Genomic DNA, 11630 nt, shown 5'->3' with positions numbered 1-11630 from the left:
ATTTGGAGTTCAAGGGCAGCCGATGTTTGGGCCTCAGTAAAGCTTCTTCTTTTGTCCTGCTAAGAGAAGCTGTCTGGATCCTCTCTGTCCTCCCCCCGGCAAGAACCCCAATCTCCAACCTCCGGGGCCAGCAGCTGAGTGTGATTGTGAGGCTGGCCAGCTTTGGACCTCGGGTCCTGGTTCCAGAAACTAGCTCCCTAGGCTGACTCTTCTTTTCCTTTCTTCTCCCTTCCCCTCTCATTGCTGGCACTGTTGGTGTGCAATCGCCTAGGCCCCTGGCCTTGCTGACGACCTATGTCCAGGTGAGAGCTCGGGTGTCGTCCAGAGCCTCACATCTGTGTGCACATCAACTCCTCTACCCTGGAGCTGCGGTGGGGCAGAGAGCTTCTTCCCCCGCCGTGGTTCAGCACAGGTGCCATTACCCTGTCGGAGATGGGGACTATGAATGAGGCCGGGGGGCCTGAAGGTGAGCCTGCAAAGGCGAGGGACGGTTAGCGAGTCTTCACGGACAGATTCTTCATCTTCTCCGGAGAAGAGAGCCGCCCTCCACAAGCCCAGGCTCTGGGACTGGTACAGCCCCGTCCCAGCCAACCCCATCCAGGTTAAAGTTCTTTGGCTCCAAGATGCCCCTGCCCCTCCCCACCTCTCAGTCCTACCCGCTTCCGACAGCCTGGACCCCCACGTGGATGTGTCAGAAATTTCACCTGGTCTCCAAACGTTCCTGTCAGACGTCAACTTCGTGCCAGCCCTGGAACAGTCTTAAGTGTCAGCTGAACGGCCTCATCACTCCAGGTGAAGTCCTGACTCCGCCCTGCAGCCCATGGGCCCTGCTCACGCGAGGGGCTTCCCTCCCACGCGGGCTCTGTGCGCCCCCACCACTGCGTCCCTCTGCCACCTCCGCGCCCCTCCGTCTTCTCCCTGTACCTGAATCCTCTCTGCCCCCCTCAGCGCCCCTCCGCCCCCCTCCGCCCCTTTCTGCACCCCTCCGCACTCCTCCGCCAACGCAATGCATCCAGATCGTTTCCGTGCTCCTCCGCGCCCCTGCGCCCACCTCCGTACCCTTCTGCCCACCTCAGCGCCCCTTCCGCGACCCCCCGCACCGTCACGCCCCTCCTTGCACCCCGTGCCCCTCCGCGCCCCTGTGCCCCTCCCTACCCCACCCCCTTGCACCCCCGTGCCGCTCTGAGCACCCTCCTGCGGTAGTCGGACCTGCAGGCGCCAGGGGAGCTCTACATGAGGGCAACGCTCCTGTCCTGCAGTCATCCCTGTCCTGTTGTGTGCTTGGGGCTGGTGATTCTTGCCGGCCTGCAGCCCAGGGTCTGCCTGTCTGACCCCCAGGTGCACCTTCAGCCCAGACTGCCCCTGAGTGCATGGGCCAGCACAGGATTCTGGCTGGTTGAAGCTGGCTCCCAGGCCTGTTTCCCTGGAGCTGCTAATTCACTTCCAGACCTTGGCCTCTGTGGCCTGCTGTCTCCCTTCTCTGGCCTGCAGACCTGAGGGAGCTCTCCCAGAATGCTCACACCCACCCATGTGGCCCTGCCCACTGCCAGCCCCCTGGCCCCCAGCCTCGGTGCTCCTGTCCCTTCTACCTAGGCTGGGCCTCAGGAGCCAGGTTTCCTGGAGAAGTCCCTGAGCTGCGCTCTGCTCAGGCACCCATCCCGTCCGTGTCATCTGTACTTCTCAATCGCCCCCATGTTGGGTGGTTTGGTCTGGCTGTTCTGGTGCCTGGCAGGAGCTAGCTGAGCCCTGTCCCAACAGCGATCAGGCTAGGCCAGTTTCTAGCCTATCCAGAGCTTTCTGTCTGTCATCTGAGGCATCCACTGGCCTCCTGGCTTCGCCCAACCATCCATCTGCTCACTGTGCCCTTGTGTGCCTCCCAGAGCTGGTGGACACAGCGACAGGCCAGGGCTGAAACCGCAGCTCCCCGTCTGTCTCCTGTCCTGTCGTCGTCATGACTCTGACCTTCCTCTGTCTGCCCTCCATGCTACGGGGCCTGCAGTGCAGAAGTGGTACCTCCTACAGGAGTTTCCAGTGTGAAGGTAGATCTCTCATCTAACACATGCTTTCCCCATGCCTGTGCTTCCCTCCAGCCTGTGTCTTCATCCCTCTAGGGCCTCTGTGCCCTGGCTGGTCACCATGTCCCCATGCCCTGCTCTGAGGCTCCCCAGGGAAGTTGACCAGGACTTTACCTCTCCCCTCTGCCCTCCAATCCATCTGCACTTAGCGTGGCCATGAAGTGCCACGTCCGTCATGGCACCAACATCTCTCATCATTCTGTCACCCACAGGTATGCTCCACACACATGAGGTGGACCCTTCCTGGCTCTTGGTCAGCGTCCACTCTGTAGAGCTGCTCAGGCTTTCTCTCATAGGCCGTTAGTTCCCGCTCGGTATCTTTGTGTGGTCCCTCCACCTGCAGTGCTCTCCCCTCACCTGTTCCACTCCTGTTGGCTCAATTCTGCCCTTCTGAGAAGCCCCCTGAGGGGTGGGGGGCAGCTCTCCCCTGGGAAGCACTGCTCCTTCCCAGGGCCCAGAGTGCTGGTCTACCCTGCTGGGCACAGCCTCTTTACTTAGGCACCTGCATGTTCACAGCCTGCTTCTCTGATCAGCTATGAAGGCAGCATCTTGCCTTCTCCTCCCGCACATTCCTGAAGGCTTTTCTCCAACAGTCCTGCTCGGTAAATGCTGAATTAATGCCTGACAGCTTTAACTAGAATGGCCGAGCTCAGAATCTTTGCTTTCTGGCCACAGGGATGACCAGCCTGTGAGCAAAGATGAACTGATGAACTGACAATTGTCCTTGTGGAATTCTTTGAGGAAACCTGGGTTATGTGTTTTTCTCTGGAATTTGAGATAACCTATCAATTTGGTTATATCAATTAGAATGCTGACTTTTTAATTCAAATGATGGCTTTGCCACCAACTTGCTAACCATCAGAAGATATTAACTTCTTATCTTAAACATTCTTTGAGACTGGCCCCGTTTCCTGTGTGTGTCAGATGTCCATATTGTCCATTGGGTGGGAGATGGACCATGGCCATAAAACAGAAGTGTTCTGGAAATGCAAGAGAGGAAACAGCCACACCGTCCTTCACAGCTGCAATCTCTCTGTCACCTTTTCTCTGCCTCTCTGTCCCTCTCTCTGTCCCCTGCCGAGGACCTGGGTCTGGGGGCGCCCTCTACGCACGCTGTTTCCAACTGTCTCTGGTTGAGACTTGCTCTTTGTCTTGCCCTAGACACAGCAGCCCCAGACAGAACCCAGCACCCTGGGTGCTGCCAGCCCAGAACGGAAGCCTGTGCTCACCCAGGTGATGCTGTGTCTATCTGACCACCCTCCCCCTGCCCACCACCTGGGAGGGACTCAGTGTTTGAGAGCTGGGGGAGCAGGGAGCGTGGAGATCGAATGCTGCACGATTTTTGCTTCTTGCCTTTACCGTGCAAAGCCTCACAGCCCACTGTCCCTTTGATGAAGAGGATGAGCTGATGATGGGCTGCTTCCTGTCACTGTGAGAATACTCCCTACACGGGGTCAGCCAGGCACCGAGGTGTCTGCAGGGCCAGTCAGTGTGTGGGATCTGTGCCCAGCGGATGAAGCAGGCTTTCGAGTAAAATAAATTCCCCAAAGCTACAAGACTACTTCGCAGCCCTCTAACATTCTGAAAGAAAGTGAGCAGACTCCTTTTCAATGAACTGCCTCTTTTTGGCACATGATAAAATGAATCCATTCAGTGTACAACTTTGTCAATACCCAGACTAATGATTGAAGAATGCTTGTACCGCTGTGCCCTTCTGATCTCTACTTACCGCGCTTAGCATCGCCGTGCTTACGTCTGGCGGTGTGAAGCAGACTTAGAGCATAGCGCTTGCATTCTTTCTCCTCAGCACAAGGGGAGTTACAGACAAGCCTGCAAGTTTTATTTACAGTCTTTTATTTCCTGAGAAGGACGGGGAGACTGAGTGCGGCTGTCCCTCTGCATCTCACCCGCCCCTCTGGCACCACGGGCTGAGAGGGAGGGAAGTCTAGCAGAGGGCTGGACTTGGCCTTCTGCTCCAGGTACCAGAGCAAATGCCGGGATCAGGATGGGGATGATGTCAGCCCTCCGAGGGATAAATCGAGCGGCGTCCCCTGTGTCTGGCTGACAAGAGGCGCATATAAGGGGGAAGCCGCCTGCAGTACAGGACCCAGGCCATGTGCACCGAGGGACCGCTCTGAGCCTTCCCACTCCATGGCCCTCACTCTTTCTGGGCTTGCTTTGGGACATCAATCAGTCATCAAAATACCAGGTGAGGTTTTTTTCTTTTTTTTTTTTAATTTACCAAATCATGTCATTGTATGATAATTTTCAAAAATGTTTCTCCTAATTTCTAGGAGAGAGAAGGAAAACGTGTAACGTGGAGTTGTAATTTAGGGTGGGTGGTGTATCTATGAACCCCTTGTTAGCAACAGTCTCTTTGCAGTGTGTTTTTACTACTTAATCAAAGAGTCGATGCAAGTAAGCTCCTGGTAAGCTTTTTATTCACGTGCTGTCGCCTCCCTTGGCACTTGCTCCATACCGAGTGAATCCTGGTATTTCCATACTCTGTGCCTGTCAACTGCAGAATAAGGGACTCCACGTTAGAGTTTGTTATTGAGGGGACTCTGAGAAAGAAATTAGGACCAGTGTCCCAGGGAATGTGAAAAGAAATCAGAGAGATTACAGTGACTCCAATTCTAAGAATCATTAATAGTAGAAGTCAGTCTATGAAAAGTACTCTTACTCTCCTGGAATACAGTTGTTTTAAAACATTTTGGGGGTAATTTGCATATTAAAAGGTAACTGGTCCTGATGATGAAGAAAAGTTGGGTTTATTTGCCAACAAGTGAAGTTTGCAGAACTCTTGATGGATGTAAATACGTATCTTCCCCCTAAAAATATTTTTTGCTTTGGTTATTGATATAAAAATAATTTGAAAGATCTTTATAATTTCTGGTCAAGTTCTGTTGAAGGAAAGCTTCGGCTTTCTTTTCCTTTGGAAATATACACCCATAAGCACACATGTCAATGTGGGGAAGTGAAAACTTAGGCACGGTCCTGGGGATGGCTTGATCTCAGGGTGTCTGACATAGCACGCAGCAAAGCTGTAACTGCTACGCCTGTGTTTTGTGATCGTTCTTTGTTGCTGTTGTAACAATCCCGTGAGATAAGACAGGAGGACTATGACTCACCGACAAATAACAGACTTTTGACATTTTGCAGTATTTTTACTTTTTAAGGAATCCACCCCGAGTCAGAGACACATGGAGGATTAGACTGTGGGAAGAACTGAATTCAGGTTACTTTGTTTAAGCCTCAACTCAGGAGTCTGAGTACCCAGAATTTTCAAATTCACTTTTTGGATGGATGTCACTTTACCAGAGCCAGCAATCTCATGGCTGTCTCTGGGGAATGTGATTTTCATAAGGGGTAGACTGGAGCCAGTGAGGAGATCCCAGACAGCCTACATCTGCCAGACGGTCAAAGGACGCAGCAGAAGCCATCCAGATGTTGTGCCCTGTCTACCAACTATTCATTTAAAACCACTATAGTGTCACTATGAGTCGGAATCGACTCGACAGCACTGGGTTTGGTTTGGTATGTGGTGCTTCTGTGCACCAAGTGCTGTTCTAAGCACAGGTGTTTACCCATTTCATTTAATCATCTTACAAAACGTATAAAGAGGCCCTGTTAACATTACTATTATTATTACTGCTACTATACCAAAAAGTAGTAGTAGAAAGCATTGAAGACATGTAGGTATATGTTTTTTCCCACAAATATTTGCATGCTTGCTATCGTTGTTAGGCTCTGACACATAGCAACCCTACGTACAACAGAATGAAATGCTGCCCGGCCCTGCACAGTCACTGCTATGTTTGAGCCCATTGTTGCAGCCACTGTGTCAATCCATCTCGTGGAGGGTCTTCTTATTTTTTGCTGACCCTCTGGTTTACCAAGCGTGTTGTCCTTCTCCGGGAACTGATCCCTCCTGATAACATGTCCAAAGTATATGAGACAAAGTCTTAACACCCTCATTTCTAAGGAGCATTCGGGCTGTATTCTTTCCAAGGCAGACTTGTTCGTTCTTCTGGCAGTCCGTGATATGCTCTGTACTCTCTGCCAACGCCATAATTGCTTGCTGTACTGTATGATATCCTAAGCATTTTACAAATATTGATTTGCTTCATTTATTTCTCATAACAGGCAGCCCTATGAGGCAGACATTTTTAATGAGTTTTTTCATTCTAAGGAGCCCTGGTGGTGCAGTGGCTAAGCTAACTGAAAGGTCAGCAGTTCAAACTCACTAGCCCCTCCATGGAAGAAAGATATGGCTATCTGCTTCTGTAAAGATTACAGCCTTGGAAAACCTATGGGGCAGCTGTACTCTATACTATAGGGTCACTATGATTCGGAGTCAACTTGATGGCGATGGATATATATATTTGTTTTGGTTTATTTTCATTCTACAGGCGAGGGAACTGAGGCACAGGTGGCTTAAGTAACTTGCCCTAGGTTACACAGCTGACAGGCTAAGCTTTGATCTGGGCAGCCTGGGACGTAGGCACTGTGCTCCCTGCCACCTGCCAGGGAATGGTTCAAGTTCAGCGCAGGGCCACTTTATGGTTTTGTTTGTGTCCTGCATTGTGTGAAACACAGCTCTCGATCTGGGAGGGGTCTGGGGGGTCCTGCAGGACGCGGTCCTTCCTTTGCGGAATATTTCTCCATTCCCTAGAGGTGACATTTCCAATTTACCAAATATTTCTCGAGAGGGAGCCTTCTGTATTTTCTTTAACACCAAGAAGACGATGAGCTGTAATATTCTACACGTGGGGGGAATGAGATTGACGCTTTAGCTTTGAGTTAGAATGCGGTGCACACGTGGTTCCAGAAGGACCTAGGAGTCATGTCTCCACATCCATGTGGCTGATGAGAGGACAGAGGCCCACCTCTTCCCCGAGTCCTACAGGGTTAACACTGCAGCCTGGCTCCTGCCCAGGCTCCTGACTCCTGGTGCAGTGCTGTCGGACCACGCCAGCTAAAAGCCCCAAGAATGGAAAAACAGGCCTGGAGGAAAACAGAAAAGCAGGGTAAATCATAGCTAAGTAGGACGTTGTGTTTTTCTAAGTATGACATACCAAATTATGTTTACTTCTTTCTTTCAAATGCAGTCAATATTTAGTTTATTTACTTAGCTTATACATAACTTTTTTCCTTGGATATTTACCCAAAATACATTCATGGATTATTTTTCACCAGGATGGATTTTTTTTTTTTTTTTAATTCAGATTCCTGGGTTAAACTTCCTGGGTACACTACTTATTGGCAGCACTTAGCTTTGCATTTCCTTTACTTGCTCATCTGTAAAATGGGGTTAATGGTGTTTACCTCCTATGTCATTATAAGAATTAAATAATGCAGATATTTGGAATGCAACTAGCATAGTGCTTATCAGTAAGTACTAGACCAACGAGTAATACCCATAGCTAGAAGAATCTCATTTCAAAAGCACATTTCTTATCTACATTTCAGCTTCCCACAAATGCATTTACTTCTGGGTTTTAAATGTAACTATTTTTAAATATGGAGCGTTGGTAGTTCAGTGGTAGGATTCTCGCCTTCCATATGGGGGACCCCAGTTTCAATTCCTGGCCAATGCAAGTCATGTGCAGCCACCACCCGTCTGTCACTGGAGGCTTTTGTGTGTTGCAGTGATGCTGAACAGGTTTCAGTGGAGCTTCCAGACTAAGATGGACTAGGAAGAAAGGCCTGGCAATCTACTTCTGAAAATCAGCCAGTGAAAATCCTATGGATCACTGCAATCCGATCCACTACCAATCATGGGGGTGGCGCAGGACTGGGCAGCGTTTCATTTCGTTGTGCCTCGGGATCGTCGTGAGTCGGAGGCTGACTCAACGGCAGTCTGTGCTAAGCATTGTGGCTGTGTACTCAGGACTAACGAGGGTTTGATTTGCTCCTAGGAGGCAGGATGCTCTGGAGGCTGGCCCTGCTGGCTCTGTGGGTGTCTTCCACCTTGCATGGTGAGTGTTCCAGCAACCTTCTCATTGGCTGGCCTTGTTGCAAGCAGCTTGACTGAAAAATGAAAGACTTAAAGAAAATAAACCCAACCTGCTAGGACCTTCCTAGTTTCTTTTTAAATATAATGTATTTCCTTTTTGAGTACATATAATTTGAAATGATTGACTTTGGAAAATTTGGGTATTAGAGAAAAATACCCTTTTACCTAGAGGTACAATATTTTTCTTTGCATGTTTTAACTTTTTTTTCCCCTCTTTATCTTATATTTACAACACTGGAAATATTCAGTGTTTTATAACTTATTTTCTTCCCACTGTCTTCTAACTTAAAGTATATCATAAATATTTTCCCATGCGTTTATTTTCTTATACATTATTCTAATGACTGTATAGTATTCCATCAAAGGGAGAAACCCCAATATTTTTAGACCAATTCCTATTATATTGTTGCTTTTATTTTCACTAGTCTAAATTATGCCACAATAAATATTATTGTGAATAAATCATTAGGCATTTATGATTATATCCTTAGGATATGTTCCTAAAGTAGAATTGTTGAGCCAAAGGTTTTAATTACGTTGAAGATTTTTGGCATATTTCCAAATAGCCTATCAGAAAGTTGCAAAATTCATACTTCTATCACCAACACTGTGTATTTAATGTTTTAACTTGTCAAGTGTTAGATGAAACTTTAAGCTTTGTTGAAACCTCTTGTTGAGTAAATTATTTTGAATTATTTAAAGTGCTTTGATTTTGGTGAGATCTGATAACTTTTCTTGCCAGTAGCTTAAATGGCAACTTAAAATCGTTCATTTATTGAGGATTGTCCTACTCAGGGTTCTGAGAAAGAGAGAGAGAGACAGAGAGAGAGACTGAGATTTATTTCAAGGGACTGGCTCATACTGTTGTGGAAGTCAGGCAGAAGGCTGAAGACTTCTGTAGGCTTGCATCCCAGAATCTGTAAGTAAAGTGATGGAAAGAGTACAAAGTTGAGAGAATTTCCCTAAATGCCTATTTATTGCCTGAAGGCAGGACACACCCAAAGGAAATTCTTTTTCAATGGATCCATTGATTGTATCACATTACACTGTGGAAGGTGATCATAATGTCACATTACATTATGAAACAGCAACCAAACTAGCATTTGGTCAAACCACTGGGAATCTTAACCTAAAGACACATAAAATTAACCACCACAAGGGTAAAATGTGCCTCTCCACTGAGAATGACCTGAGCCCAATGATTGCCTCAGATTCTCACCTGTAGCATGCACCACGAATGGGATAATCTATCTTCACAAAATAAAGAGAGGTCAATATAATCGTTTACCTCAGATGGTCTGCATAAGAAAGCAACATGTAATTTCATTCCTTTCTGAAAATTCGTCAGTCTCAAAGACAAATATGCGTTTCTTTTCTGGGACGTTCTTTTCTTTTTCTGGGCAATCAAAGGGTAGGGAGGAAGGTTGTCATTAGGTTTAGTTCTGGATAAACAGCAAGAAGGGGAGAGGTCAGCGTGGCTCAAACTCCTGGTCTGTGACAGGAGACAGGACTTGTGCCACAGTGTAAATCAATCATTGCTTCCTTCATTGAGAAAGTCTTGCTATGGAAAATGCCGGCCAATCTAGACTGTGTGCTTGGTGAGGTTGTTGACTGACATTTGGGCACAAGCCCCTCAAGTCATCATGGATGGCAACCATGGATGGGCCAGCAGCTATTCTGTGGACACAAGTTAGTAGTCCTGAGATAGATGATACCTACCTACCAGTTGCCAACAAGTTGATTCCAACTCATGGTGACCCCATGAGTGCAGAGTGGAACTGTGCTCCACAGGGCTTTCATAGCTGTGGCCTTTCAGAAGTGAATTGTTAGGACTTTCTTCCAAGGTAACTTTGGGTGGGTTGGAACCACCAACCTTTTGGTTAGTAATTGAGAAGTTAATTGTTTGTTCCACTCAGGGACTCCAGGACAGATGATAATGGTTTTATTTAAAATATAGAATTGACATTCTTGTAAGAAAAGAAGCCGTAAATTGTTGGATGACTGCATACATTTGTTATGTATAGACTTGTGGTCTGATTATAAAGATAGACTAGCTGTTCGCACCCTTGTCTGCTGTTTGTTGGTAACCTCCTTGCTGCTGTTCCCTTTGGCAGCTGCTGACCAGGATGATGACGCTTCCTTCAACCTTTTCAGTGTCAGCAACATAAACCGCAAGACCATAGGAGCCAAGCAGTTCCGAGGGCCTGACATCAGTGTACCGGCGTACCGGTTCGTCCGCTTTGACTACATCCCACCGGTGAACGCTGATGACCTCAGCAAGATGGCCAAGATGATGCAGCAGAAGGAGGGCTTCTTCCTTGTGGCCAGCCTGAAGCAGGACCGCAAGTCCCGGGGTACCCTGCTGGCCTTGGAGGGCCCGGGCGCCACACAGCGGCAGTTTGAGATCGTCTCAAATGGCCCGGCTGACACGCTGGACCTCACCTACTGGGTGGAAGGGGCACAGCATGTCATCTCCCTAGAAGATGTGGGCCTGGCAGACTCCCAGTGGAAGAACATCACGGTGCAGGTGACGGGCGAGACCTACAGCCTGTACGTGGGCTGTGACCTGATGGACAGCTTCACACTGGATGAGCCCTTCTATGAGCAGCTCCAGACAGAGAAGAGCAGGATGTACGTGGCCAAAGGGTCCTCCCGGGAGAGCCACTTCAGGGTGCGTAGAGGGCTGGCTGAGAGGCTGAGGGTGGACTTTGCTGAGACGACAACACAGAGCATCCCTTAGTGCATATCCACATTTGATTATGCAAGTGGGGCTCTGGTGAGACACACCACACACATTCATTCATACACATGTGTACGCACATTCACACACACACGTGTACTATGTACAGTACACACTACACACAGACACACTCTCACACACACTCAGACTCTCACATGCTCAGATACACATGCACATTTATACACTACACATTCATGCACACTCTCACACACCACATGCATTCACTTACAGACGTTCACACATGCATACCCACTCACACACACACTTGCAGATAGATATACACAAACATGTACCACACACCATAGATACCACACGCACACATCACACACACCACATGTGCTAACACATACTCACGTGCAGACATACACAGACACGCACATGCTAATGTTCACTCACATACACTGTCGCACAGGGTGTCTCTCATGCGTATCTATGTTTGAGTATGCAGGGAAGGTGCTGGTGAGACAAACCACACACACTTACATTCATTCACATGCACACACTCACACATTCACTCAGATGCACTTACACATACACACACCCACACACTAGCACACACTCCTCTTATTGAGCCAGGAGTAAACAGAGCACATTGACACCAGGGCCACATTTCTACCTGCACAAATGATCATGGATTTCCATGTGGGGCACTGGTGTGACAGTCAAGGAGTGAACCCTATTCAAATGTTTCTGATAACCCCACGTTCATTTTACTGCAGTGGAAACAGCTCATAAATTGCTGTTTTGTGTTGAAAACACATGAGAGTTAATTAACGACTGTCCGTATCTAAGGAAA

At 48.2% G+C, this 11630-nt stretch overlaps 1 protein-coding gene across 2 annotated transcripts in view; it reads left to right on the top strand.

The window, feature by feature from the left end:
* The first annotated feature begins 3906 nt into the window (after positions 1-3906).
* THBS2 (thrombospondin 2) overlaps positions 3907-11630 on the top strand; it is a 59915-nt gene continuing 52191 nt past the window's right edge. The window contains exons 1-3 of one of the 2 annotated variants that reach the window (XM_049905767.1): positions 3908-4284; positions 7997-8056; positions 10209-10765. In XM_049905767.1, coding sequence (XP_049761724.1) covers positions 4227-4284; positions 7997-8056; positions 10209-10765 — 675 coding nt within the window. In that variant the 5' untranslated portion in view covers positions 3908-4226. Of the gene's footprint in view, positions 4285-7996; positions 8057-10208; positions 10766-11630 lie in introns of both variants that reach the window. The other variant, XM_049905775.1, reaches the window with a different exon arrangement.

The sequence above is a fragment of the Elephas maximus genome, chromosome 1, assembly GCF_024166365.1.
Source record: "Elephas maximus indicus isolate mEleMax1 chromosome 1, mEleMax1 primary haplotype, whole genome shotgun sequence".
In the NCBI taxonomy this organism is placed as follows: Eukaryota; Metazoa; Chordata; class Mammalia; order Proboscidea; family Elephantidae; genus Elephas; species Elephas maximus.
Note: the sequence above shows the minus strand (reverse complement) of the source record. Positions and strands in the feature narration are given on the sequence as shown.